The sequence below is a fragment of the Colletotrichum acutatum genome, assembly GCF_030867785.1.
Source record: "Colletotrichum acutatum strain CBS 112980 chromosome Unknown BDZ83scaffold_186, whole genome shotgun sequence".
In the NCBI taxonomy this organism is placed as follows: domain Eukaryota; kingdom Fungi; phylum Ascomycota; class Sordariomycetes; order Glomerellales; family Glomerellaceae; genus Colletotrichum; species Colletotrichum acutatum.
Genome location: NW_026849180.1, coordinates 38,193 through 63,267, shown reverse-complemented (window position 1 = coordinate 63,267; position 25,075 = coordinate 38,193). Strand labels below are relative to the sequence as shown.

General features: G+C 51.9%; 9 protein-coding genes across 9 annotated transcripts; 5 read left to right on the top strand and 4 right to left on the bottom strand.

The window, feature by feature from the left end:
* Positions 1-2,140: 2,140 nt before the first annotated feature.
* On the top strand, positions 2,141-2,587 carry BDZ83DRAFT_757851 (uncharacterized protein; the record flags this gene model as incomplete). Its single annotated transcript, XM_060514952.1, has 1 exon — positions 2,141-2,587. The coding sequence occupies one exon, from the start codon at positions 2,141-2,143 to the stop codon at positions 2,585-2,587; it is 447 nt and encodes a 148-aa protein (XP_060358501.1).
* A 681-nt stretch (positions 2,588-3,268) lies between these two features.
* On the top strand, positions 3,269-4,755 carry BDZ83DRAFT_684092 (uncharacterized protein; the record flags this gene model as incomplete). The annotated part of the gene is made up of 1 exon (XM_060511235.1): positions 3,269-4,755. A coding segment is annotated over exon 1 (1,329 nt), but the record flags the coding sequence as incomplete, so codon positions are not given.
* Positions 4,756-5,487: 732 nt separating this feature from the next.
* Positions 5,488-7,203, top strand: BDZ83DRAFT_146021 (uncharacterized protein). The gene is made up of 2 exons (XM_060501307.1): positions 5,488-6,069; positions 6,131-7,203. Exons 1-2 carry the CDS (start codon positions 5,877-5,879, stop codon positions 6,937-6,939), a joined length of 1,002 nt encoding a protein of 333 aa, XP_060358499.1. The 5' UTR covers positions 5,488-5,876; the 3' UTR covers positions 6,940-7,203.
* A 973-nt stretch (positions 7,204-8,176) lies between these two features.
* BDZ83DRAFT_767473 (family 16 glycoside hydrolase) lies at positions 8,177-9,365 on the top strand (the record flags this gene model as incomplete). Its single annotated transcript, XM_060515288.1, has 3 exons — positions 8,177-8,817; positions 8,905-8,957; positions 9,015-9,365. 3 exons carry the CDS (start codon positions 8,177-8,179, stop codon positions 9,062-9,064), a joined length of 744 nt encoding a protein of 247 aa, XP_060358498.1. The 3' UTR covers positions 9,065-9,365.
* Positions 9,366-10,297: 932 nt separating this feature from the next.
* Positions 10,298-14,799, top strand: BDZ83DRAFT_641614 (uncharacterized protein). The gene is made up of 3 exons (XM_060509567.1): positions 10,298-10,670; positions 10,871-11,056; positions 11,135-14,799. Exons 1-3 carry the CDS (start codon positions 10,545-10,547, stop codon positions 14,543-14,545), a joined length of 3,723 nt encoding a protein of 1,240 aa, XP_060358497.1. The 5' UTR covers positions 10,298-10,544; the 3' UTR covers positions 14,546-14,799.
* A 35-nt stretch (positions 14,800-14,834) lies between these two features.
* On the bottom strand, positions 14,835-15,835 carry BDZ83DRAFT_146015 (uncharacterized protein). The gene has a single exon (XM_060501306.1). The coding sequence runs from the start codon at positions 15,635-15,637 to the stop codon at positions 14,981-14,983; it is 657 nt and encodes a 218-aa protein (XP_060358496.1). The 5' UTR covers positions 15,638-15,835; the 3' UTR covers positions 14,835-14,980.
* A 1,592-nt stretch (positions 15,836-17,427) lies between these two features.
* BDZ83DRAFT_757846 (uncharacterized protein) lies at positions 17,428-18,042 on the bottom strand (the record flags this gene model as incomplete). Its single annotated transcript, XM_060514951.1, has 1 exon — positions 17,428-18,042. One exon carries the CDS (start codon positions 18,040-18,042, stop codon positions 17,428-17,430), a length of 615 nt encoding a protein of 204 aa, XP_060358495.1.
* Positions 18,043-18,257: 215 nt separating this feature from the next.
* BDZ83DRAFT_592196 (uncharacterized protein) lies at positions 18,258-20,322 on the bottom strand (the record flags this gene model as incomplete). Its single annotated transcript, XM_060506511.1, has 3 exons — positions 18,258-18,928; positions 18,984-19,322; positions 19,380-20,322. The coding sequence occupies 3 exons, from the start codon at positions 20,320-20,322 to the stop codon at positions 18,258-18,260; spliced, it is 1,953 nt and encodes a 650-aa protein (XP_060358494.1).
* A 613-nt stretch (positions 20,323-20,935) lies between these two features.
* Positions 20,936-24,321, bottom strand: BDZ83DRAFT_592149 (uncharacterized protein; the record flags this gene model as incomplete). Its single annotated transcript, XM_060506507.1, has 5 exons — positions 20,936-22,642; positions 22,707-22,772; positions 22,830-22,981; positions 23,054-23,673; positions 23,819-24,321. 5 exons carry the CDS (start codon positions 24,319-24,321, stop codon positions 20,936-20,938), a joined length of 3,048 nt encoding a protein of 1,015 aa, XP_060358493.1.
* Between the last annotated feature and the right edge of the window lie 754 nt (positions 24,322-25,075).

Genomic DNA, 25,075 nt, shown 5'->3' with positions numbered 1-25,075 from the left:
CACCGACGATGGACTACGCATCGACCGTCTGGAGATATAGATGTCGAGCAGCGCAGATGAGGGCGATCAACCGAGTGCAGAGGATTGGCGCCCAAGCGATTGTGGGAACCTTCAACACGGTGGCCACGGCGGTCGCTGAAGCGGAAGCAAGCATACAATCGGCACAAGAGAGATACGACAGAAAATCAACGACATTCTGGGTACGGATGCGAAGCCTCCCCAAGACCCATCCGCTTCGACGTTTGCGGGCGGTGGCCTTTAGACGGTTTCCATCACCCTTCCAGTTGATGGCGGAGGCCTACCGCGACCTGCCTCTTGACAAGCTGGAGACTACTGAAGGGTATTCGATCGCGCCATGGGAACGTCGTATTGATGCAGTAGTCGACGACGGAGCGGTCAAGGCCTCTGAGGCAATCCGGTCTGGATGGGCAGTGAGGATAGCGACAGGGAGCTCAGCAAGAAACGAGGCTGTGGGCTTTGGAACGGCGACGACGCTGCCCGCATCTTTCAGAGGGGGCGGTGGCATCGTGACGGCCTCGCGTACGTTCGGTCAGAGAACGGAGCAGAACCCGTATGTAGCAGAGCTAGCGGCACTGGCGGAAGCGGTCAAGTCTCTCCCGGAGAGACTCGAGTACCGGGCCATCCACGTGTTCACCCGCAACAAAGCGGCGGTGTTAGTGATGCGCAATCCGCGGCAGCAGTCAGGCCAACGAGAAATCCAACAGTTTTACTCCAGCATGCAAGCTCTGCAGAGACGAGGCAACAAAATTACTCTCTTCTGGCTTCCATTATCGATAGAGTCAGACCTGGCGCAAGCGGCCAAAGCAGCAGCAAAGGAGAGTACGCGTTCGAACAAGACACCTCAGAAACGACCGGTCAGAGCCTACTCGACGGCACTTAGGATCGCTTTACAGAGCGTGCGACAGAAGCACAGAGCTTTGCCCCACAACGTAGGAGCATATTCGAAGAAGATCGATGTGGCTTTACCAGGAAAGCATACACGCGAGCTATATGATGGACTGTCCTGGAAAGAAGCCAGTATCCTGGCGCAACTGCGCACCGGCATGGCAAGACTGAACTGGTACCTGCACCAGATCGGTGCAACTGCCTCGGCGCAATGCGCCTGCGGGCAAGCGGCAGAAACGGTAGAGCACTTCCTCTTCCGTTGCACACAGTGGACGGCACAACGATCTCGGATGCTTCAACAGACGGAGTCGCATAGACGAAATCTATCGTACTTTCTCGGAGGAAAGAGCGCGTCCGACCCAAAGGATTGGTCGCCGAGCGTAGATGTTGTCAAAGAGACGATCAAGTTCGCCATGAGCACGGAGAGACTGGATGCACAGATTAGCCAGCAGCGAAACCACACACCACCTACATCAACACACTAACCGACGACATCCCCCACGCACCCTCGTGCCATCGACAGCAGGACTAGCTTTGGCCGCCGACGATAGGACGCCGAACACTTTGGGAGACACCTTAAGATGGCCTGTTACTAACCCCACGAGCAACCGCAGCATCGGCATGTAAAACTAAAGATAACATATGCGGAGACTGACAGGGCTTGTATGGGCTTCTGGGAGGCAAGGATATAAATGCAGGTGGAGAATATGTAGATAATCATGCGAGCCCTGAATAGCTTAGCCGGGGCGTAATAAACTATGTATGTATGTCCACTCATATTCTCACAACAACTCCACGAGGACTTTCTGTCATCAAACTCTGTCATATTTATCGGCTGCTCGGAATTCAGCCATGTGAGTTGAGAAGAGATAGCCAAAGTCTTCACGATTACTTAGTTTGGGATCGTTGTGAAGTAATGCAGCAACGTGGACACTGGCGAGGATTTCATAGGATACTGGGCAATCAAAGAGAATACGAGTTTGGAATTGGTCTTGGAGTGGACAGTTTCGTTCTTGGAGTTGCGCTTACGATTTGCCAAACAATTATCACGAGTGCCATGAACAGATTGAGTGCAAAATCGCACGAGACACATACGTATATAACGCCCAAAAAGCTCCCAACAGAAACGAAAATATTGTCCATAACAGCAGAAAACCACCAACGCACACTCCCAACTCCAAGCTTTACACACAAGATTTCTCTTACTTCCCCTACCTTACACAACAAAGTCACAATGGCACACTTCAGCCGCCCCGTTCTTCTCATCCTCACCACTCTCTTCCTTTTCTACGGCTTCAGCACCGCCTTCCCATCTCTCGCGGGGGCTCTCGAACCCCGTTGCTGGCGCAAAGCCTGCGATCACTGCGAGCGTGTCACCGTCACCATTGATCACCCCGGCTCCTGCAACAGCGTCAACCGCGATAATCTCAAGGCAGCCATCGACAGCACTTTCGTCAACTATGCCGGCAACTGCAGAGGCGAAGAGGCTGGTTTCAGCAACCAGGCGATTGCTGGCATCCAGGGAATCGGTTGCAGAGTTACTGTCAACTTCCCTCGTGGCAACAAGGGTGTCGACTGGGGTGGTTTGATCGGTTCCAACCTGGTTGGAACGGGAAGCTGGGCTGTCTCTGGCACCTCTACCGATGGCAGCGTGCACTGCGGCGGTTCATGCCAGTGGTGATTACATTGGCATCACAATCTTTCGATTTTATCACCGCGTCATTGGTTCCCGGAACGACAGGTCCAATGATTGCGGAAACAGCACTTATACGAGATGTTGCCCGGGTGTTAAAGCCAAGTTTCACAGGCAGTTGGACTTAAGTGGATATTTTTTGCTTTTCTTCAACACGCATTTCACCGCACCAACTTGAGTTAGATTATCATTTACTCTTAGTTTCTCAAACTCACTGTTATTGCCAATTATTTCCCATTCCAATCATCGAGACAAGTTCGCTGCATTCTTGAGACTTCAAGTTACTAGCAGACCAAGAGTTGAAAAAAGGACACCATAATGCAGTTCCACACTTCCACCCAAGTCGATCTGATAGGAAGCTGGGCACCGAGACCAGATCAAGTGACCTTATTGTGGACTATTAGGTGGCTCTATCCCCTGCCGCTTGTTGGCCCAGTCTCCGCATCCCGCGGGCCGCCCATCACTCTTGGCTGCTGACATGCCAAGCAGGAGCTGGTAGCGTGTCAGCCTTGAGATTCGTTGCAAAAGCGAGTGCGAATTCACAGCCACAAAGGATGATGTTACCTGCACGGTACCTAAGGCAGTTTCAAAGACTGTAAAGTTCCTAAAAACGCAGTTTCGTATAAGACCACTTCCTCCTCTGGATTGACGAAAGACTCGATATTATTTAGCAATCTGACTAGCTGGTTTCGCACTCTTCCAGTCTTTATTCTAAAGAAATCGACCTCTCTGCAGTCAATACTGCCAAATATTTAGAGACAAGAGCATTCGAAACGCTCCAAGATTACGGTCATTTTTTCCCAGATGATCCTTAGCTGATTACGAATATGCTAGCTACCATAAGCAGTGAAAGCAAAAGAGTGGCTTCTCAAACAGCCGCCAGCTTGGTGCAAAGCGTTTTGAAAGAACGGGATAAGGTCGTTGTAAGGACTGGAGGGAATAGCAGTGGGAAAAAGCATGGCCTGGTGGAAGAGATTGCCCAATCGGCGGCGGCAGGTATTGGTATAATCTCTGAGGCCTTACATCATAGAGAAGAGAAGAAGTCCAGAGCACTGAATCCAGACAAGCCCCCAAGTCAGCCAGGCAGTATCAGCAACACGCAGTCTACACCGACACAGCTTGACGAAGGAACTGGAAAGGCGAATAACACTGACCTTGGAGCAGCAACGCCTGTGTCAACTTCGCCAACTTCTCAAGACACAGATGATCTTGCATTAGCTTTTATCAAGCGGCACCCGTTGAAAATTCCTGGAAGTTCTGAAGACGGGCAGAGACTCTCTCTGCCAGTGCTTGTGCCCCAGAGACGGCCCGAGAAGCGGGCGCGGGGCTTCATACGAGCCTACGCACCCATGCTAGTCGACGTTGATATCAATCAAGATACTTTCTTCGACTTCATCGATACCCTCAATAAGTCACTCGAACCCAACCCCTGGATCAGCGCCGTCAATTTGGCGGGGTTTGCAGGAGAAGCGCTGCCCGATCCTGCATCGCTGCTCCTTGGATTCGCCCTCGAGGCTGCTAGCGAGGCCGTCATGGAGGGACAAAGTCTGTTCTGCTCTAACAAACTTTTGAACTGCGTGAATGCAGAGTTCTTCGTTCCGCGAGGGTTAATCTGCCTCGTTGTTACATGGCAGCCCGACAACGACAGCGGCGAATTCGCAACCAACTTTGTGGAGGAAGTGAACATTCCCCAAACCAAGCCTGATTTAAAGCAGGAAATCTCAGATGTTGCCTCAGGAAAGAAGAAGCCTTCGGAGGGCTGGGCAGAGTTAAAGACACAGATAGGCGACTTGATGAAGCCCACTTGTGGCGACTTCAGCTGGCCTGAGCTGGCGCCTCTGATCTTCCCGGACTTTGAAGGCACACCCGATAAAGTGGATGTTGAAACTAAGCAGATGAACGCCTGGGACAGAATGGAGGATTGGATCAACGGCCACTCAGACAAACGCGCCCAAGCTAGCTGGATCGATAAGAACAAGAATCATCCAAGGATGAACTTGATGCCACAGCCAAAGTTCAAATCACGATACGCCGACCCGAATCATCAAGCATCTAGTGGTGACCTTGTCTCTTTGGTCACAGGAGGTCGCTGGAGGCTTGCTACGGACAGAAAGGCCGAATCCAGCAAACGGCCAGAGAAGACGGCTGAGGAGAAGTGTGATAAAGAGAAAGAAATGCAGAAGAGCAGCAAGAAGAAAAGGAAGGAGAATACAACGGAAGATAGTAGGAAAAGCACCCTAAAAGCGGATCAAGAGAAGAAGAATGATGGCGAGATGAGAGAGATAGCAAATTGTCAAGAGAGGAACCAGGAGACTATTAATTTGAGAAGTCACAAAAAAGAAGGGGGCATCGCAGAAGATGCCGGGAAAGATGGTGCAGCGAATACGAAAGACGAATGCAGAGCTGGCGAGATTGAAGATGGCCGGGCGAGTGGAGGCGAGGGCAAAGGCCGAGCCAAGAAGGGGAAGAAGAAGGTTGGTTCTCCAAGCACATCAGGTGATATCTTCAAGTGTTTGTTCCAAAAGGTAAGCATGATACATAGCACACCTCCGTGGAGTCTCGATGCTGATCACACACTGAAGGATGTACTCTACCTGGCCATCCTTGAGCTTCCCTCCTGAGAAAAGCCGATTGGTGATTTAATTGGACTGTCTCGAAATGATCAGCTTGCAAACCAACAGACTTCTCAAACCGGCTGTTTGAAAAGGAGGGCGGAGACATGGACCAACGGGGCATTTCGACTTCTGAATGCGCGGTTGGAAGTTAAGCGCCAACACTTCCCTTGAATTCTAGCACCACGTTTTGACTAGCCAACCACGATTGATCTTGAGCTTCCTAGCTTCACATAAATGCGACTAACGTATCTTGGCTGAAGCATGTTGTGATTGGGAGCAAGGGTTTTAGTTGATCCACACAGCTGCATTTGGTGATTTGGAACCAACAAGATCTCGAATTCGGCGGCTAGGTGAGGCTCAGTATGGCGTTTGACGCCTTCATCCAGATGTAGCTTCAACGTTTTGCATTTCAAAGCCTGTGCCACTCCGCTTCTTCAATGTTTCATATCCCTCAGCAATTGTTAAGTGCCTTACCTTATAAAAGCTCACGCTCCCGATCCCCTTGACAGTCATGGGTTCTATCCACTTGTCATTTCGACGCATCTAGGCCCCCACGCCAGTAAGATTCCACACTCGAAACTAAAGTCCTCCAGCCTCATATTTTCTCAACTTGGCTCATTCTCCTATCTTACCGAGCTTAAAGCCTCGATACGCAGTACACCATGGAGATCCTCGAGACTCCTCTCCCCCAAAATCAACTAAAGACTCACGATGTATCCGATGACGCACCGGGAGCACCTTTGATAAATTCGACGCCCGCAGTCTCGTCTCCGAGCTGCCTTCACGATAATGATGTGTTTGACTTACTATGGTTAGCCTTTGATAACAAGCAAGCCGTTCAAGGCGTCTTCAATGGTCGGTGTCCTCCATCCCATTTGAATCCATCACCATCGCCAATACTGACGTACTTGAGTAGTCCAGGGCGCCGTGGCTTCTGGAAAAGCCGAGCTTGTTGTGTTTGCTTGGCAAAACCTCATGATGAAGGATCATCTGAGGGATGCCATTGAGCACCGTACTTGGCAATTCTGCAAGGAACATCACATTCCCACATTCTTTGTCTCTAGCATGTATTTCCTAGGTCATGGTTGTGGTTTTGATTACGCTATTCGCGCTGTAGCCGTTACTTTCCAGGAAGGCAGCGAGCTGACAGATGAGATCAACGACATGAAGAGGAGGATTCAAATGCTCAGGCGTATTCCTGATGAATCCGAAGCTGAAGAGTTCATCAACAGCGATACACTCGAAGGCAAGCCCGATGGCTTCGAAGCTGAAGATCACATTTGCACCGGTACTTTCGGCAACAAGCCCGACGACTTTAAGCCTGAAGAAGATGTTTGTGTCGAAAATCTTAATGGCAAGCCTGATGATGCCGACACTCAAGATTCCGCATGCAGCGAGATTCTCAGTCACAAACCCGATGGTCTCGAGACTGAGATATCAGCCTCTGCAGATGTCCTCGAAAGCAAGCCGAGCGACCTCGAGGCGATACAGCCCATGCGCGCTGATAGCTTTGGAAGCCTATCTATGGCATCTGAGATTGCACAGTCTACGCGCACTGACAGCTTTGGGAGCACTTCAAGTGCATCAAGCATGTCAGGCGAGTCTGACGACTTCGATCCTTTGGAGTCCAGTCGCGCTGATAGCTTTGGAAGCCAACCGAGCATGTCTGAAGGCTCCGTTGCTGAAGACCCAACTTTTGCTGAGAGTATGGAAGATGGCCGATAAGTTCATCCTGGCATATCTCTGTCATGATGACTTAGGCTACGCAGTAATGTCTGGATGGATCGACATACCAACATCCCCGGGGCCCCGGGCCAATGTTTGGTTCAAAAGGTGTGCGGGGGCAACGCGGTTCGAGTACCTTGGTCGATCAAGTGGATGTGAATGGAGGCACTCGATCCTATCATCCTCTCAATGACTACATGCTAATTTTCTGAACTAAGTACGTTTGAGTCCATGATGTGAGCTGCGAAGATGACCTTCTCGACGTGTAGGACATGATGTGTTGTTCAAGGTAGTCTGCCGTAGCAATCCCCGGGTCGCTTAGAGGAGTGGGGTCGTCTCAACTCAACCCCCATTCAATTTGCCTGAAACACCCTTCCCCCGAAGGCTCGTCTACCACGAACATTGGACAACACCATTCAAATTCATATTCGAGGACTTATGATATGCTCATGGCAATTTACAATCATGCAAATCTCGGGCGAACTGTCGGGATTCTCGTGCCGGAAGGGCGCAAGATCGTCCGGCCGCCCGTTGACCGGTAACCCGAGCTGACAAGTCGATCACAGGCACAGCCGACGCATCCCACGGGAACCTCAAGAAGCTTAACCGGTGTTTTTATACCTATTGTCAACGGCGACTGGTGCAAAATCCAGTCTGCTTTACCGCCAAATAGGCAAGTACCGACAACTCTTTTACGATACGACGTAGCAATGCATGGTTGCGGGGGTTAGGTGCAACCTTCGGCCTGATGTATTACCATTAAGTTCGGACGACAATCGTTCCCACCCCGGTTCAAGATGACCCTGCTCAGTTCGTGTTTAGCCTGAGGCTTTTGGCTGGAAACACCCTTTGAGGATGAAAGTGCCCTCCAATATCCGTACGTAGTTCGCCGTGAGAGCCGTCTAAGTTTAGCGGCACTCGGATCGTCATGTCATGGGGGGGCCCCTGCGTCGGAGTGTTTCGCCTCTTTCCAAAAGCGATGTTTCCAGTCCCTGGCAGTGGGTGGAAAAACTGACGGTGTGGAGGTTAGTTCATCTATCTCGAGGGTTCGGCGGGGCTTTGACAGGGAACGTGAAGCCGAGCTAGCCATAGACATCAGCCGACTGCCATCAAGTTGAAGCCTGGTTGAAGAGGTATTTGACCAAGTCCATTTCCCGCCTGTTCGTCTGGTCTCTTAGTCGAAGTAGCTTCATCGCCCATTTCAAGAGCGAACAAATAAACAGTCTCTTCACAGAAAATGGTTTGGCTCAACCAAGCCGCCCTCTTCCTGGGCAGCGCGCTGCTCGTAGCAGATGTGCTCCCCGTCGGAGCCGTCCGCACCATCATCCCCAAGACGAGCTTCGACTCCCAGTCTAACTTCGACGCCGACTGGAACTACCTCTACCCCTGGGGCACCGACCACAACGGCGGTGCTCGCATGACGAAGGACAACGTCAAATTCAGCGGCGGAACCTTGACCATCACAGCCAACAAGGTCAGCGGACAGCCGCAGGCGACGCATGGCGGGCAAAAGATCAACATCAACTACCTAAGCGGAGCGATCCACGCAAAGGAGCACTTCAACGTCTCGCGTGGGGGCGGGTATGACTTCAGCGCCGAGATCAAGGCGACGACGACAAAGGGCACGTGGCCCGCCTTCTGGCTGACAGCCGTCCAGGGGTGGCCGCCAGAAATCGACATGGCGGAGTGGAAGGGCAGCGGCAAGGTCAGCTTCAACACATTCAACACAAGCTCCATCGTCGCCGCGAAGGACGTGACGTACCCCAGCCCGGGCAACTTCCACTCGTTCAAGTGCGAGACGAGGGACTTGAACGGCAAGGACGTGCAGGCCAAGTTCTACATGGATGGCAACCTCATCACGACGCAGGTGGGCGCCGGGTATTTTGGGAAGCCTATGTATTTGTGAGTGAAAGCTTGGCTTCTAAGCGTGAAGTTTATCACATTGCTGACACAAGGGGTGAACAGGATCATCAACTTGCAAATGGAGGGTTCCTCCGGTTCGCCCGGCCCAACGAGCAGTAAGCTTTCTTTGCCAATTTATTCATGAACTCAAATCGCTGACAACCCCACTACAGACACGGAATATCAAGTCCGAAACCTCGAGGTGCTGAGTTACAATCCTTGAAATGACGGAACGAATGATTCGAGCGAAGCGTCACAGTTCATGGGCACATTATGCCTTTCATTTTCCCTGTATCTATTTCATAACTGGGAGCACGCTCCACGTACATATCTTGCCATCAAATAGGAAATATCATGGATGGCACTGTCAGAGGCAGCAGTTGAAGACCTTGAGTCATCTACCAGCTTGTGACAATAGTTGACCATCGCACGATCACGTCTACGGCTGTCAGGTCTTCAATGTCAGTATCATGAGCGAATATGTGTGTTGCCAGGGCACGATCCTTGTCAGTCTTTGCTGCAATTAACAAACGATTCTGTATCTTTTACATACCTCAGCACTGCAACTTGAATCAGTGCAAACCATGTAAATTTGAGCTGTTGTACTTCCATGGGTAAGAGATCGGTCAACGGTGTTCACGAACACCGAACGCTGGTGGCATTTGTCCTATAGTCAAAATGTTAGCATGATGACAAACTGACGACTTATAACAAGAGGAGTACGGAGGGGATGTCAGGTTGTGATTGGGCCATCTACTGAAACCTTTTGTCGAACATTTCCGAGTCTGTTTGAGGAGATCCCGTGTCCTGTGGGCGTTAGTCTTCGGTCCGAGTCGTGCTTTCTTTACCTTGCTTGAGTGTCCATGTTGCATGGGTGAGGGGCGCTGCCTACTGGGTGTTGTGGATGGAATTTCTCGCTCACCATTTTCCCTACCACACACTTAGCTGTCAGACTTTGTGGGAATACTGACTTGTGAGAACCTCTACTCTGGATATAAAAAGAAGACAACGTTGACTTCAGTTTTCTGCGTCCCTACTACCTGAGATGGCCGGCCTTGGCCTAAGGTAGTCATACTTACATTCCCATAGGTTGTGGATTGCGTTGCATGGCGAGCAGAACAATTCTTTGAACCACAACTCTCAATAATGATCCCTTGATGCTTTGACAGATTGACTGTCAACCTAAGGACCTTGTGGTCGAGCTGCGACAACGCCGATCTGTGATCTGCTCCTTAATACCGAAGCCTCCCGCCTTTCAGTACAGCTAAGAAGGGCTCCATAAATAGACGCAAAATAAGCAGAATCCAGGCTTCTTTGTGCCATACAATTATTTTGGTGATCGCATCTTCACTGTGAAAGCTCTGTCTTTTCAAGCATTCGAAGATTGCTTTGTGAAATTCTTAAAAGCTCTTTCCTGGCCAGCAAGGTAAGGTACCTTCCTCACTTTGTTCCAAGGGAGGAAGCGCTGGAAGACGAAGGGGCAGGAGCGAGTGGTCTATGCAGTTTTATGCTTACCTAAGTGAGCAATGCCGACATGACATAATGAGATCTGTCACGTGGCACCGTGTTGGTCTCGTGTCTGATCCGCTCGCGTGTCCTCGACCCCTGCCACTTTTTTCCTCCCCCACCATCTTTGATTCCCTGAATGATTGTCGCGTCATTCACATTGCTGTTCATCAAGTCAAAGCCGGTTCGACAATGAGATGTCACGATGCCGCGGTCCAAAACCCTTCAAGCGGCAGAGAAGAAAGCCATCGAGGGCAATAACGAAATCGCAAGACAGCCAAGCCATTTTTGACCGATATGTGGCAGAATACGGGATCGGCGTGGTACGTACGGCCATATTTGCTTTTTCTAGGGTGGCGTTTCCCCCCAGTGGAGGCGTATTTTCTGCCTGCCCTGAGCATATCTGGTGGCTCTGCTGCTGGGTGATGGATTGGATTGGACTGGATGGATTGCCATAATTTAGCATTGCGACGACACAGGCCTTGCTGCAACCTTGCGCTAACTATTTCGGGCAACACCATAGACAAGCAGCTCGCCCCCAAGAGTATCGTCCGCCGCGTCGCGACACACTTTGAGAAGCGATAAGCGACATCGCGACAGTCTTCTTTCGCGCCATTCCGATCCGTTGAGCCAAGGCGAAAGTCAGCGAACTGCTCAATCTTTCCCCAATACTGCTCCGCTGGTAACGAGTATCCGTACTGAAAGCGCGGTTTGTCACGCCTCCACCAACTCGACAAGGATGTCTCACATGGGGCTGGGATGGCACTGACCAGAATAGCTACCCCAGCACGACCTCGATCACGAAACTCCGTTACCCGCGTTGCCTGCTGTCGCTGCCGCTGCGGATGCTGCAGACCCAGATTGCGGCCCAGATCCCGACACAATTCCTTCGACTCTGCCCTTGACCAAGCTCAACAACGGTGACAACTCGAATTGTCTTGCAGCAGACCCAAAGCTTCATCTCGACCGCGACGCGATAAATACGATACCTGACGAGGTCCCCGCACCATGCACTGCCCACAAAACCGCGAGGAAAGTCAATACCCTCCCTAGAGCTTCGGGCCGCGCGCTCTCCACGAAAGTCAAGATGGATGTCTCGCAGCAATCCCCTACTCAAGATAACGACGATCGGGACTACGAGAATTACTACGAAGGTCCTTCATTCGTCGAGACGAGTCCCATTTCACAGGACCACAGCGCCGAGCCGCCAGCGATTCACGAGGAAGATTCCGCAGTTGTTGACTTCGGCAATCTCGACCATCTGATCCAAGGCGACACTCAGGGAGACACTCAAGGCGACGAAGAGCCTTCATCTTTCCCCGACCACGCCGCCCCGGTACATACCCGTGGAGCTTGGCGGAATCGCACCTCCAGTTCTCAACAACAATCCTCTGTTCAGCGTACCGACGGCCAGTCTCCTTTGCTGCCGACCGCCCCTCCACCGCAGACTCCAGCGCGACGGCACAACCCCTTTGCCGGGAAGAAGCTAGGCGACCCTGCTTTAGCAGGATCTCAACTTTTTGGCCAGACGCAGTTCTCATCCGCCGTGAAGCATTTCAGCCCTACCTCTTCGAGACCATCGCCGCACGTCTACGCGCACAACTCCATCTCACCCAACATAGCCGAGACGTCGCCTCTTAAGAACCGGTACAACGTCACATCACCTCCCGATTTGCTTTCTTCGAGTCCTCAAGCTCTGCGAGTCGAAGGCCCGGCGCCCTACGACCGCCAACATAGCCCGAGCTACTCTGCGCCACTCGAAGATGGCACCATACCGGAGTCGCCGCAAATGCCCCCCATAAACACACGGGGCCTACCAGAACCGACGGGCATTTACGAAAGCATGATGGAATCACAAGAGAGGAAAAGAAAGAGTGCTGAGATCCAGCCCGAGCTTTCGGGAGAGGAATCCGACGACGTGGCCGCAAAAGTGGAGCGGAGGAAACGTGCTGCAATGAAAAAGAAGGCGGCTGCGCAAGATCTTACAGCTATTCCCGTGCAGCGAGCAAGCTCTAATGCGTCTGTGGAAGTGCCCTCAACGACCAGCAAGCCGAGGAAACCCCCGCCAAGGAGGATGCGATACCGTGCTCGACGTGCTGACGAGGACTCGACTGCATCCGAAGATGAGGGCGAGGGGTTCACAGTAGCCGATTCCCAAGGCCACGCAGCCGATCAGCCAACTCGTGCCAGAAAGTCGCCTGACGCTGTGGAAGTAGGCAATGGCACGAAAAATGGCCTTGTCTCGAGCAACGATGCGGTGCCCGACAGCGCCGGGCCAACCCAGAAGTCTGCCTCAAATGGCGTGGTACCTGGCACAGAAAGTTCGGGCAACGGATCTCGGCCCAAGGACCTCCTTATACCGGAAACCAGTCCCAACAATACTCAATCTCGGCCAGAAGGGAAAGATGACGTACCGCTAGACGTGTCAGTGGACATTAAGAAGTCACAACAGGCAGAGGAACCGGATGCACCGGTGATCCAGCCAAAGGACATTGAAGCCGAGATCGAGCTTCTACCCGAGACCCCAGAGCCCTCTCTCCCTCAGCCTTCTCGCCGATCGAGCCGCAAGTCCAAGCCAACCCTCAAGGCACAGGTTCTCAAAGGTGCTCATAGTGCCGCCGTGTCCTCAGATGCCGCCGGAACCAACGGGGCTACATCGCCTACCAAGGAGGAGCCAGATACAGATCGAGTTTCGCAGGGAAACGGCGCTACAGCGGTCGACGAGGTGATGGCTACACCGACAGATGTGATCCATGCAGCAATGAATTCGACGGTGAATGGCGAGCCGCCTATGCCATCTTCACCGCCCCTACCAAAGGCTACAAAGGGTGTTGGGCCTCCGGATACGGTTCTCGGTGAGAGTCTTGCCGAGCAAGGTCCGACGACGCCCGACATTCGTGCCAATCCTGCCGCTCCGACTGCTCCTGGCTCAACAACATCAACACTTAGCGTACTTACAACCACACCGGTCCCATCCTCCAAGAGTCCGACTGCGTCACAAGAATCGATTGAACTACCACCTCTCTCACCTGATAAGTCCAAACGTGGACGCCTGCCTGCCAAGGCCTTGCCTAGACTCGCCACTGGATCGAGGGCTCCCAAGCAAGGTACTCGGAAGCAGGTCCGAAGGGCAACTCGCCTTGATTCCGCGTCGACAGATGAGCTGCATCGATCACCATCTGTCAACGGATTCGAGAACAGTATCATTCAACCTCCGAAGACTAGCGTCAGAGGCAGCCGCCTATCGATGCTCTCTCACACATCAACGTCGAAAGACGACGCTAGCAAGCCTCCTATTTTTGCTGGCATGGCATTCGCAATATCTTTCCAATCGAAAAAGGACGGTGAAAAAGTGGATCACTTCGAGCAACGAATGGGTCAAAGTCGCGAAATAGAGAAAATGATTCTACAGTGCGGAGGCTTGTTGTTGAGCAATGGCTTTGACGAGCTCTTCGAGCCCAACGCTCTCGGAAGCACGGCAACCAGCCCAGCTTCAGAAACAAGGGACGAAAATCCACTGACGCTGACCCCGTTTGCGCAGACCATTGGTTTCACCGCCTTGATCGCTGATGGTCACTCCCGCAAGGTCAAGTACATGCAGGCTCTCGCTCTAGGGCTGCCGTGCATTTCGGACCGTTGGATTGCTACTTGCGTCTCGAAAGGCGCTGTGGTCGATTGGCTCCCATATCTGCTCTGCGCTGGTCAATCCACTTTCCTCCGTGATGCCATCCGATCGCGATATCTAGCGCCCTATCCGGCCACTGACGCACGACTTGTGGACGTCATTGAAAGGAGGCCGAAGATGCTGGAAGGCAGCCAAATCCTGCTCGTGATGAAAAAATCTAGGGCTGAAGAAAAGAAGATGCCATACGTGTTCTTGGCACATGTCCTCGGCGCCACACTCTCAAGGGCGTACAGCGTCAATGAAGCAAAAGAGACCCTGAGGCAGCGAGAACTACTTGAAGACCCGTTTGACTGGGTCTATGTCGATGAACATACCGGATCGGAGGAAGGATTATTCAGCGCTGTTGCTCCCGCATCCAAGCCTTCGAAAGCATCGAAGAAGCGAAAGAGGGCAGCGCCGGCAACTGACGACGCTCCCCGGCCGCCAAAGAGAATCAGGACGTTGAGCAACGAGCTTGTCATACAGAGCCTCATTCTAGGACGGATGATTGAAGAAGGTGAAATGGAGGTCTAAGTCACATGGAATTGTATTACTATATGAGATCTGGGATGGAAAAAAGGACGAAGGGAGTTGGTACAAGGCACTTTTACGGCGTTTGAGCATGGGACGGACATATTATGAGGATGATACCTTTAAGCGAGAGAGCTTTGATGTGCTTTTGGTCAACGACCAATATCACCGCAGTTATTCGAGATGAATCAACACGATTGAAGTCATGTTTCCTGCGAGATGATGAGTCGGTTCAGCAGTGGTTCACGAGAAGCACAGAGTAAAACAAGTTATTGAGCGCGAAAACAGTAATCAATTCAGTGAAGCCATGGAGCCAGCCATGCCTTGTTAACAAAACGCCAAAGAACTCCTGATCGTACCTAGTTGCCCATCATTCCTGACCAATCTCGACACCTTTTGGCATTTCATGCCCGAGCCGGGGTCTTCATATTCCCATGATTACTGCTTGCTGCTCACGCTTGAGCCACGACTAGGCGTAGGTGAGGGGGTGGTCATGCCAGTGGTGGCAATGGTGACCTTCTTTGTCTTCTTCGGCTCCGCGCTGCCCTTGGCGACTCCCTCTCCAGCCTCTCCTCCCTTCTTGGGAGGGAGAGGAACCGGGAGCGCCGTGGGCAGGAGGCGGACGTTGGACTTGCCCGCCCCCAGCTGGGCTCGGTGGGTTGCTGCCGCGGAGCCGAAGAAGCCGATTGCGACTAGGCCCTTGGGAAGTTCCTTGGTCTTCTTGGTGCGCTTGGTGACCCTGTTGCTGGTCTTTGTACTGCTGGGAATAGGGGCAGGGTCACCAGAGGCCTTGCTGGCTGGGTTCTTGTCCTTGCCCTTGCCCTTCGACTTGGGCTTGAGATCGTTCTTGGCCTTGGACGACTTGGGCTCGGTTGACTTGGCCTTGATCTCGTCCGAGGTCTTCTTGGTGACCTTGGCCGAAGTCTTGGCAGCAGCCTTGGGCAATGACTTGCCCTTGGCGGCAGGAGACGACTCGGTGACGTGACCGGACTTCTTCACTCCGGATGAGACGGGCTTCAGGACGTTGATCTTGACCTTGGCCATTATCTCGATCCGAATGTTCGCAGAGCGCGGGGCCGGCTTCAAGAAAGGCATCTTGAGTTGAGATGAATGAGTATGTAGAAATAGAAGAGAATAGGTGTGGTTGGATGGTCGATTGTGATCTGGTTTCTGAGCTCTGTAGAGTAGAAAGATTTAGTCCTGGAAAGGTTGAAGAGCCCCGAGCAGGAGATGACGAACCTTTGGAGGGGATGATGGTGGATTATATAGGTCTATCGGACGATTGACGGAACCTCGATGGTCGACCGTGAGGATAAGCTCGCGGAAGGTGACGGATGGCCGTAGGGCGCAAGAGTACCAGACTCTTGGGAACTATCGCGGAATATTAGCCCTCCCGGTCTAGCAGGGTATCGTGGAGGGAACGCTTGTGGCACTTACAGCTGAGGATGAGGAAGGAGCTTTGGTACCAAACCGAAGCTAAAAAGATATCGGAGAAAAGCAGAGATTCGGAGAAGACACTGTACGACTAAGTTAGGTTTGCTCTTTCCTTGGTAGCTGATATGGTGTGTCTTACCGGGTTCTCGGATGGGTGAGTTCTCGGATGGGTGAGGATATTGCGATTGGAAATAGGTGAAAAGGAGGTACCAGAACCGTCAAAAGTATCGTGAAATGGGGGAATGAGAGAAGACCAGTCAATGGCCTTGGGAAAAGAAGTCGGTTCTGGAGAGGTGTGAGACTGGCTCATGAGTTGTTGGCGTGGAAAGTCGAGAAGAGTGGAAGAAGAGGAAGAAGTAGCTGCCAAAAGTGAGGATAATGGTGAAAAGTTGACGGAGGAAGTTGAGGAAGAAAATTGTTAAAGAGAGAAATTTTCAGGAGACCGGACTCTAGACTGTCGGAAAATGTGATTTCGGAGGCCTCGGTGAATGTGAATATGTGATCCCTCGCTTCTCGCTCGAAATTTTACGGTAGCCTGAGTCTCCAGGAGGCCATCGACAAAAGTAGGAAGGAGCGGAGGAGTATCACGATTGGAGAAAGGGCAGGATGATTACGCGGTGATTATACACTGCTCCCAGCCATCACCATTTGAGATCGATGGGATAACTGCCTAAGTGAAGCCAGACGCTCGATTCGGAGAAAAGCTGCATGGGGCAGCAAGTCAAGGAACACGACCATGATTGATGATTGAAGGTGACTGAATTCAGCATCCAAGGGACATTTGCGAACTTGCGTGAAGCCCCTAACTCTGACATAAGATTTCCGGTATACAGATCCCAGATATAGCCATCTCTTAGCATATCCTATGCTTAGGGCCTCAAGCGGTAGATTAGTTTCAGTGACTTCCTTTTCGCAAAGATCTCGACACGACTGGGATACATACGCTTTCTGAGGGCGAGATCACCAACGCCAAGCGTCCATGGTGAAACATACACGTATAAATCTTCCGTAGACTGCGTCGAAGAACACGCCGTGTGCTACCTTACTGAATCAGGTCTCTCTGATGGAAATGTTGGCACGATTTGGTACGCTCGAAGTGACAAGTTTCAACCAATTTTTCTCGAGACACATGCCTCCTCTATCCCCTTCGTCTCACATTCGGTACCGGGCCATCTCGCAGTGGCGGCCTTCTCTCTACGTAAAAAGAGGGTATTAACTCACATGTACTTATGACCAGAGCAATCTGTGATACTCTCATCCAGGTGAGTTGGCATGGCTTCTTCACTCCGAATGAAGTGGGCTTCAGGGCCTTGCTCTCAACTGAGGCAGAGCCTAGATTGATGATTATAGGACATGGAGGACCAAATCGAAGTCACATTCTTTCGCTAGAGACCAACTTCCGTGGATCCTTGCCGTGACAGCCATCGTAGTCTACGGTGAACATCGTACAATCAGAGAGCAACCTCATTGAAGACAGTGAACATCTCATTGTCATCCGCAACACCCCGGCGGGCCTCCTCGTCCTTCTCGAGGAATCCCATCCAGTAATCAACGGCTTCGATGAGCTCCTTCATCTTCTTGGTGTAGACCCCCTCCTTCATCTCTTCGCTCTCGACCAGATCGCGGAGGTACGCCTTGCGGCCTTTGACGAAGAACTCGTGGAGCGCCTTGCAGTTTCTGGGCGACACCTCGATCTTGTGTGAAGCCTGGCCGAGACCATCACCGACGATGCCCTTGACACGAATATCATCCGAAACGGCCTTGAAGAACTCTGGGTTCTCCATCTCATGATCCCCATCCGTCTGGAGGTAGGAAGAACGACAGGTTCTGGCTGATCTGAAGAGCCGGGTGACGAAAGTCTGGATTCGGATGCTGTCGAGGCTGTATGTGCCCTGCAGCCGCAGGGACTCGGAGAGGTTGCTAGCCTCCTCGTCGGGGACGCAGTCCTTGTCGGTGAACTTAAAGCCCACGGAGAAGGCTGTCTTGACCGTGGTGGTCAGGCCAAGCATCGCCTTGGTGATCTTGCGAAAATTGCGAACCTCGGGCTGAACTTTGGCGGGAAGCATGGCTTCAACTGAACCTTGGTCAGGACATGTGTTGAAAACTCCCAGACTTGTGATCGTGATACAGACACTGAACACTTATCAAAGTACCTTATGTTCGCTGAAGAACACAGTTAGTCAGCATTGGTCTAGGCTTGAAGGTGTTTGCTCAAGGATCGTCCTTCAGTTTTCTTTTGGACAAAAAACAAAGGCCCTTGGATAAAGGAAGTATTCTCACATCAGCTACGCTGCAGTGCGACCTCAGCCCTCTTAACCAGCGCATCGACAAACTTATTGCCCCCGGTCGAAACCTCGGCTAATCGGCGGGCGATTAGATCGGCTGGCTTGATCACATATTCCGGCACGACAACATCGCCCTTCTTCCACTCGTACAAGAAGTCAATCTTCTTCCCCTTGCTCGCTATCTTCTTCGATCTGATGAACCCCTCCAGGGATCTAGGATTGTATGTAGCGTGATTCGCCACGCGGTAGTTGACAGAGGGGTGAATCTCCTCATTCGTCTGGCCGAGGTCATTGCCGACATCGTCTTTCTTGTACTCCCCAGGAGTTCTAAACGTTGACAAAAATGGCACAGCTCTCATGATGGGCGCGAAAATGTCTACGATTGGCCCCGTGGCCCAGGCGTCTTCCGGGTCGTACGAATGAGCCTTGAAAAACATCTCGTAAAGCTTGCCGTAGTCCAGCCCTTGACGAATACGTTGCACCACCCAGCTCACACCGAAGGGTTGCTGATGGCGCGAGCGGTGTATGAGCCGATTTCGAGATGAGATTTCTCGATCGGCAAGCGTCGACATTGTATACTTCCCATCTTTGTATCCGTGCTCGTCGTCTAGTTGGATGAAGGTCTTGATCTGGTCACACATCCATGTAAAGGAAATAAGAGCAATTTCTGAGACATGATTAGCTTACTCATTTCTCAAGTAAGAAAGAATGCGATGACTGACGCTCGAAATCGAAGGGGAAGCCGTAGAGAAGGCCTGGGTTGCCGCCTCCGATATTGATGTGGCCGCCAGGGAACCAGACTTGCCGCAACTCAGGTTGATCGCCGTTCAACTGATCCGCCATCTCACGCTCAATCAAGGCCTTCCATGCTTGGGAGAGCTCGTCTTCTGTGGCCTTCGAGTTCGCTTTCAAAAGTGACCTGAACTTTTTGGCAAGCTGGCCTTTTGGCTGTCCGTAACAGTCAGGGCATTGCTCCTTCTGGAGAGGGAGACGCCACAAGGTGGGCGTGAATGGCTGCCGATGCTCGTCAAGGGCTATTGCATGGTACGCATGCTTGATATCTGTAACTTGTCAGATGTGTTCAGTCTTTTAGTCTGGTTAGGTTACGCTAGACTTACATCTACTCAGTGAAGGGTTGTGAAATCCAAGGTCATCGACGCCCAGCCATGGGGCAAGTCTAGCGATTTTGGTAGTCGCACTCTGGGTCCAGGTCAAGCCTGGAACACCCAAGCTCCCGACGGTATCAAATACCCCAACGACCTCAATGGCTCTCGTAAACTCTGGAGGAAGATTATGCGGCTTTTGGTCCCAGTGGTGGTTTTCTTGCTCGTGACCCTGCCGGTATTCGAGTCCCTGTGCGCGAACACCGGTGATCCACTGTCGGTACTCCTTCGATGAACGGAAGTTGAAGCTGTCATTATGGCCATGTCTTCGGTAGAGGTCGTACAGAGCCGGGAAGTCATCCATCTCCTGGGGCTGAATGATTCCAATGTCGGTGATGAGACCCGCAACCGAGCGAGCCGTGTACGCCCCTCGAGAGAACCCAAAGAAGAAGAGTTGATCGTGTGGGGCATAGTTCATGACGATGAAGTTATACGCCTCGATAACGCTGGCCACCAGACCATCGCCAAAAGTAGCTTGCCTGCCCCTCTCGAGAATATTCACGCCACCGCCCGTGCCGACACCGGCGCTGTAAAAGACAACCTGTTGACAGATGCTGTCCTCTTTTCCATCCTCTCTGATGAATCCCGTCAGCGCGACGGAGCGGGCCAGGCGGGTCACGTTGGATGGGATGTTCTGTTGGCCGCTGACGGAAGATTGCCATGTTCCGTCGCAGCAGATGATGATGCGCTTGGGGGTGGATTTCTGGCCTTTATCGGGTACGAGAGTCTCGCGAGAAACTTGTAGTTTGTCTACTTCTTCGAGGTAGTTGGGGGAGAGAAGAGTGTCTTTGTCTTCATTTGTCGCTACTGTGTGGTGAGTCTTGACGTCTGTGGTTCCTTGGACGAAAGATCGCCAAAGATTTGACGAGTTTGTACTTGAAGGCGAGTTGGGTGACATGTTCAACTTTGAAGATTGGGTGGATAGCGATGATCAATTGTGACCTGCTAGGGACTAGACGGCCATGGCGCTGAGGTGGGTATCAAGCAGATACATGTATGAGAGAGGAGGCAGAGGCTTTCAAACAGTTGTATGAGATTATCTCGCGTACGAAGAGAAGTCAATGCAGCTAAGGCTGAAGAGCTGACCGAATTCTCCTGCAGATGCCGTTCCCAGTCAAGCCAGACCAGCCGAACACGGTAAGGACACAAGAATCAACAGATCACTTTACACGTGAATAATACCTTCATGTATAAAGTCTTTTTCAATCTTTGTTTTCATAGCCGACAAAATACCACATGTGAATCAAAGAAAGACAAAATTGAGGGCCGAAGCAATCTGAGACAACAATGCCGGTTGAACACGGCGAGAATTCTTAGCAAGGGCAGGTAAATTTTTAACTCCGTATCTCGGGACGGCTCGTGGCTAGCGGCAATGACATACCTGAGCGCGTCTTTATCTTCGCACCACGTCCCGCGTTCGGCACTCCGTAATCTCGACTGAATTCGCACCTCCAGCTCACTCAGCATTCCACGACACGTACTGGAATCACATGTAATTGAAGCCCACCACCTCAGAGTCCTATTTTCGTCTCCGGCGGCCCAAGATAACTCCCCGCGACGGTTCCGTTCACCGCCAACACGATCTTCTCAAGATAGACCTCTGGCGAATTGACCTGCCAGCGAAGAGAATGCTGCCCCACGCCCATCTGCGGCAGCTGCACAACCTTTGTCCACACATGATTCGCCACATTATCGTTCCACTCTGGGGGTGTATCACCCGGCGTAGCAGGATCGCCAAGCACGCGTGTAAAATTCGCGGTGCCATCACTTCCACTACCGTCAACCGCCAGTGTGAGGGAGAACTCCATCGGGAGGTCTGGGTCTGTGTCGAGTGCGCCGTTGATGTATACTGTAGCGTTTATTGCTTTCGAGACGTTGGAGAAGACGTAGACGTCGTACTCTACCCATGCAGCACGAGCTGCTTCACTGGACCGTCTTGCAGCAGTGAATGGTCTCAGAGCGATGGATCCTGATTCTGAGCGGGAGCCCAGACGCTCAATTTGTGTGAATGCCACCCCGGTATGACTCTCAGATTCGGCGGATGCGCGTTGGTAGTGAGGCCCCTCGATGGAGATGAGGCCGGCTGTCTCAGGGAAGCCGATGAAGTCCCCAGGGGCACGACGGTTCAGCACGGGAATATGAATAAGGTCAAAGTACGGAGCTGGATCCCATTCCACGCGAATTGAAACGGTCTCATTGAGGTCCGCAGGTACCGTGTCCCAATCGATCGAGACTTCAATCCTTTCCTCGGGCTTGTCGTCAGACAAGACGCCAGACGTAGTGGTCACAAGAACCCAAGGGTAAGGGACCTCCAGCGTCCAATTGATGGGAATTCGGTGATCGCCACGGTGGAACAGCTCGACGAGTCGAGATTTTGGCCCGTGAGGCTCCATGGCCGGCAAGACTGGAGAAAAGCCCTCATCGGTTGGTAATGCTGGATGAATGGATCCGCAAATACGGCCTTGACGGTATGCGCTGAGGGAGTTCTCGACGTAGATGCCGAGTTCGCCGACGCCCCAGTCAAATGCTTGCCGCTGCTGGACATATGAAAGGTTGGCGACCACGTCGCTAGACGAGGGCCGCCAGTCCGTGAGGTCCATGTCGTATTTTGGTGTACTGAGCAAGCCTTTCCATTTGCCGTCTAGCATGGTATCGTACTCTTCGGTGAGGTCAAAGTCCTCGTCGAAATGTTGGAGAACCTGTTCGGCAACTACGTTTGCGGCGTTTCTCCTCTCGTAGCTGTATTGCCTATTTCTTCCCGAGTTGATCGCGATGAAATGGTAGTGATACCCGATCAGGGCAGGATAAGTAAGGATATGGAACAACGCGATGCGACGATCCTCAGGCACTGCTTCGTATAAAGCCTTAGCTTTGTCTGCCAGTTGCTTCCAGGCCTCGAGAACGCGTTCTGCCTCACGGTAGTTGAGGATAGAGTACGTCGTGGGTTGTAGTATCTCGAACTTGCGCATCCCGACCAGGTGGCTGTACGTCATGAGCGCAGAAGAGATCTCCTCGGCGTGCTCCGGACCAAAGTCACGAGTTGCGAGTGCCGTCAGGTAAGAAGGTATTTTGGCGAAGTCAAACTTGCTAGTGTTCCATGCCATATCCATGGCAAAAGAAAGCGGTAGCTCATTGGGCTTGATGTCGCCTACGTTCATGACCCAGATCTGTCGGGCGCCGCGTTCGTAAGCCTGAGACAGCTCTTTGTAGACTTTGGGCTGGATAAGACCCAGACGCATCAGTTACTCTACGATGTCAACCCTAGAGTAAGCGCGCACTTACAAAATTGTTTGTGTTTTGAGACTTCCAGCTCTTTGGTTTGCCAACATATTGGAAGTGAAAGTAGACCTGAAGAAAGGCGATGTCAGAATCTATTTCTCGCATGAGGTTTAGATGATGACTTACGCCAATGCCTCCAGCTCTCTCGCTCTCTGACTCGGTAGGGAGTCGTTGAATGTTTCCCCAATTGTCATCAGTAAACATCAAGGTCACGTCTTCAGGAGGGTTCAGGCCAGCCGCGTAGTATGTTGCAACTTCCTTGTATATAGTCCACACCTCTCGAGCAACAAACAAAGTCAGTCGACATTCTATAATAGTGATAAGTGCTGGGAGAGTCTTTTTCTACTCACGATTTGTCACCGTGTTGTTTCCGTGATACTTTGCCAAGATCTCTCGTTCAGTGGCAAACACATCCTCGAGGACCGCAATCGGATCATCGGCATCGATGGGACCATCGTCAGTCCCTCGCATTCCTAATGTAAAGTAGGACTCATTGTTGCCCGCTCGGCGGATCCCCTCGTCCATGAAGGCGACCACGTTTTCTTTATTGTTCACCCAATCCCAGTCGCCCTTTGGATCCTTCTTCCACTCGTTGCTTGCTCGTTGCATGGGCTCATGGTGGCTCGTAGACACAACAATGCCGTAGTCATCCGCCAATTGCTGATTTCGCGGGTCGTCGGTGAAGAAGATTCTCCCCGGTTTGGGGATGTAACTTGCCCACATTGCAGGCCAGATGAAGTTGGCCTTTAGTCGGAGAAGCAAGTCAAAGACGTGCTGATACAACTCGGAGTCAAGGGTAAAGTTGCCCACGTTGTTCTTCTTCCTCCCCCACCAGCCGACGAGTGCGGGTGCTTCATCATTGACGAAGAGACCTCGGTATTTCACGCTGGGCTCACCATGGGTTGTGGTCTTGTTAAGAGCGAAGATTTGGGTGTGCTTGGTTGTCGGCACGTCTGCCCACCAATGTAGACTAACAGTGATGTAATTAGCTCGACAAAGTCTCTGGACAAATTTCTGATGCCTTCTTTAATATTGCAACCCTGCGGTAGGGATGTTTGCTATTCTAGACGTCGGATCCTTGCTTGACTGCAGAAGAGGAAGGCTAGAAGACTCACGGCGACTGTCCGCTTTGCTCAGAAAGGGTATAAATGCCAAAGATAACGGCTCGCTTATCGCTTCCGGAGATGACAAGAGCGCGGGAAATCCCCGGTAGAGGGCTCTCAACGACCTGGGTTCTAAACGTCTCCCACTTCCCGCGAATGTCCTCGACTTCTATCTTCCCGCTGTTGACAAGCTCCTGGATAATAGTTGATTCGACTGTTCCAGCAATGATTGCAACATCGGTGATGATTGTTGAGATTGCTGCCGATGCCCCGGTTTGGTTATTCCCTTCCTGGGCCGTCCACAAGTGGACGGATGGCTGTGTTCCTGTGATTTGCTCGAAGTCGCCGGCCAAGCTATTGACTGCAATGCCGATACCTACAGGGTCGTCGGCGTCTTGAATCAGAGTCGCGTCCTGAAGCTCGATAGATCCCTCCGAGGCTTCGAACGCGATGAAAGACTCTTCTAGTAGAGCCGTGATGAGGCTAGCGGATGCCACCAACCATATCCATGGCATACCACTGTATACCTTCATGATGGATCATCGGCAAGCCCAATTGGAATCAAGTAAAACATACACGGATGAGATGAACTTGATAGAACGAAGGTAGTTGCTTTGCTCTGGCTGTGCAGGTTAGATATATAGACATGGACTGTGTTACACAGCATCGCGTGATGACTGGAATACTATGTCGTGACAAATGCCACTTGACGACACTCGTATCTTCCATGATATGTCCGTGCAGTTGAATGTGAAGGTAGCATGGCAAGCCTGGTGACGTCCATAGCGGCACAACTCATGAGGTGAACTAGGAAGGGTAAGCATTCCCGTGGGAACAAGGCGACGTCATTTGTTGACCGAGTGAGTATTTGCAGCTTGACAATCTTGGCGCGGGGTTGCGGGGTCGTGAAGCAAGAGGACATCGCGTGGTCTTGAACTGATCCTGTGCAGTTGTGCAAGCGGACGAATCATTGTTTACCTGGATTCAAAGGTCGCAGATTGCCAAGCCAGATCAGAGCTTGTTTACCCGGAAGGAGACCTGCATGACCTTCATCTACCCCGACAGGATTATCCCGATGTCCGAGCATCTCCTGGGTCAAGACGATCGTTATTGAAAAGCGGAGGAATAGCCATAGTCAAAAGCAATGCTGTTCTCGTAATGCCTCCTCTATCCCACTTGGACGTCGACAATTCTATTCTATCATCGGTTTGCGCAGTCGTAGCTGCGCGTCGCTAATCTTTGGTCTCGTTATATGCATCTCTTCTCTTC

Bases quoted from the DNA above. Each gene is read 5' to 3' on its own strand.
- BDZ83DRAFT_146021 (XM_060501307.1), top strand. From the start codon at position 5,877: ATGGAGATCCTCGAGACTCCTCTCCCCCAAAATCAACTAAAGACTCAC. The intron at 6,070-6,130 runs GTCGGTGTCCTC...GTACTTGAGTAG, and splicing joins CGTTCAAGGCGTCTTCAATG to TCCAGGGCGCCGTGGCTTCT.
- BDZ83DRAFT_641614 (XM_060509567.1), top strand. From the start codon at position 10,545: ATGTCACGATGCCGCGGTCCAAAACCCTTCAAGCGGCAGAGAAGAAAG. The intron at 10,671-10,870 runs GTACGTACGGCC...GCAACACCATAG, and splicing joins CAGAATACGGGATCGGCGTG to ACAAGCAGCTCGCCCCCAAG. The intron at 11,057-11,134 runs GTTTGTCACGCC...TAGCTACCCCAG, and splicing joins GTATCCGTACTGAAAGCGCG to CACGACCTCGATCACGAAAC.
- BDZ83DRAFT_146015 (XM_060501306.1), bottom strand. From the start codon at position 15,637: ATGCCTTTCTTGAAGCCGGCCCCGCGCTCTGCGAACATTCGGATCGAG.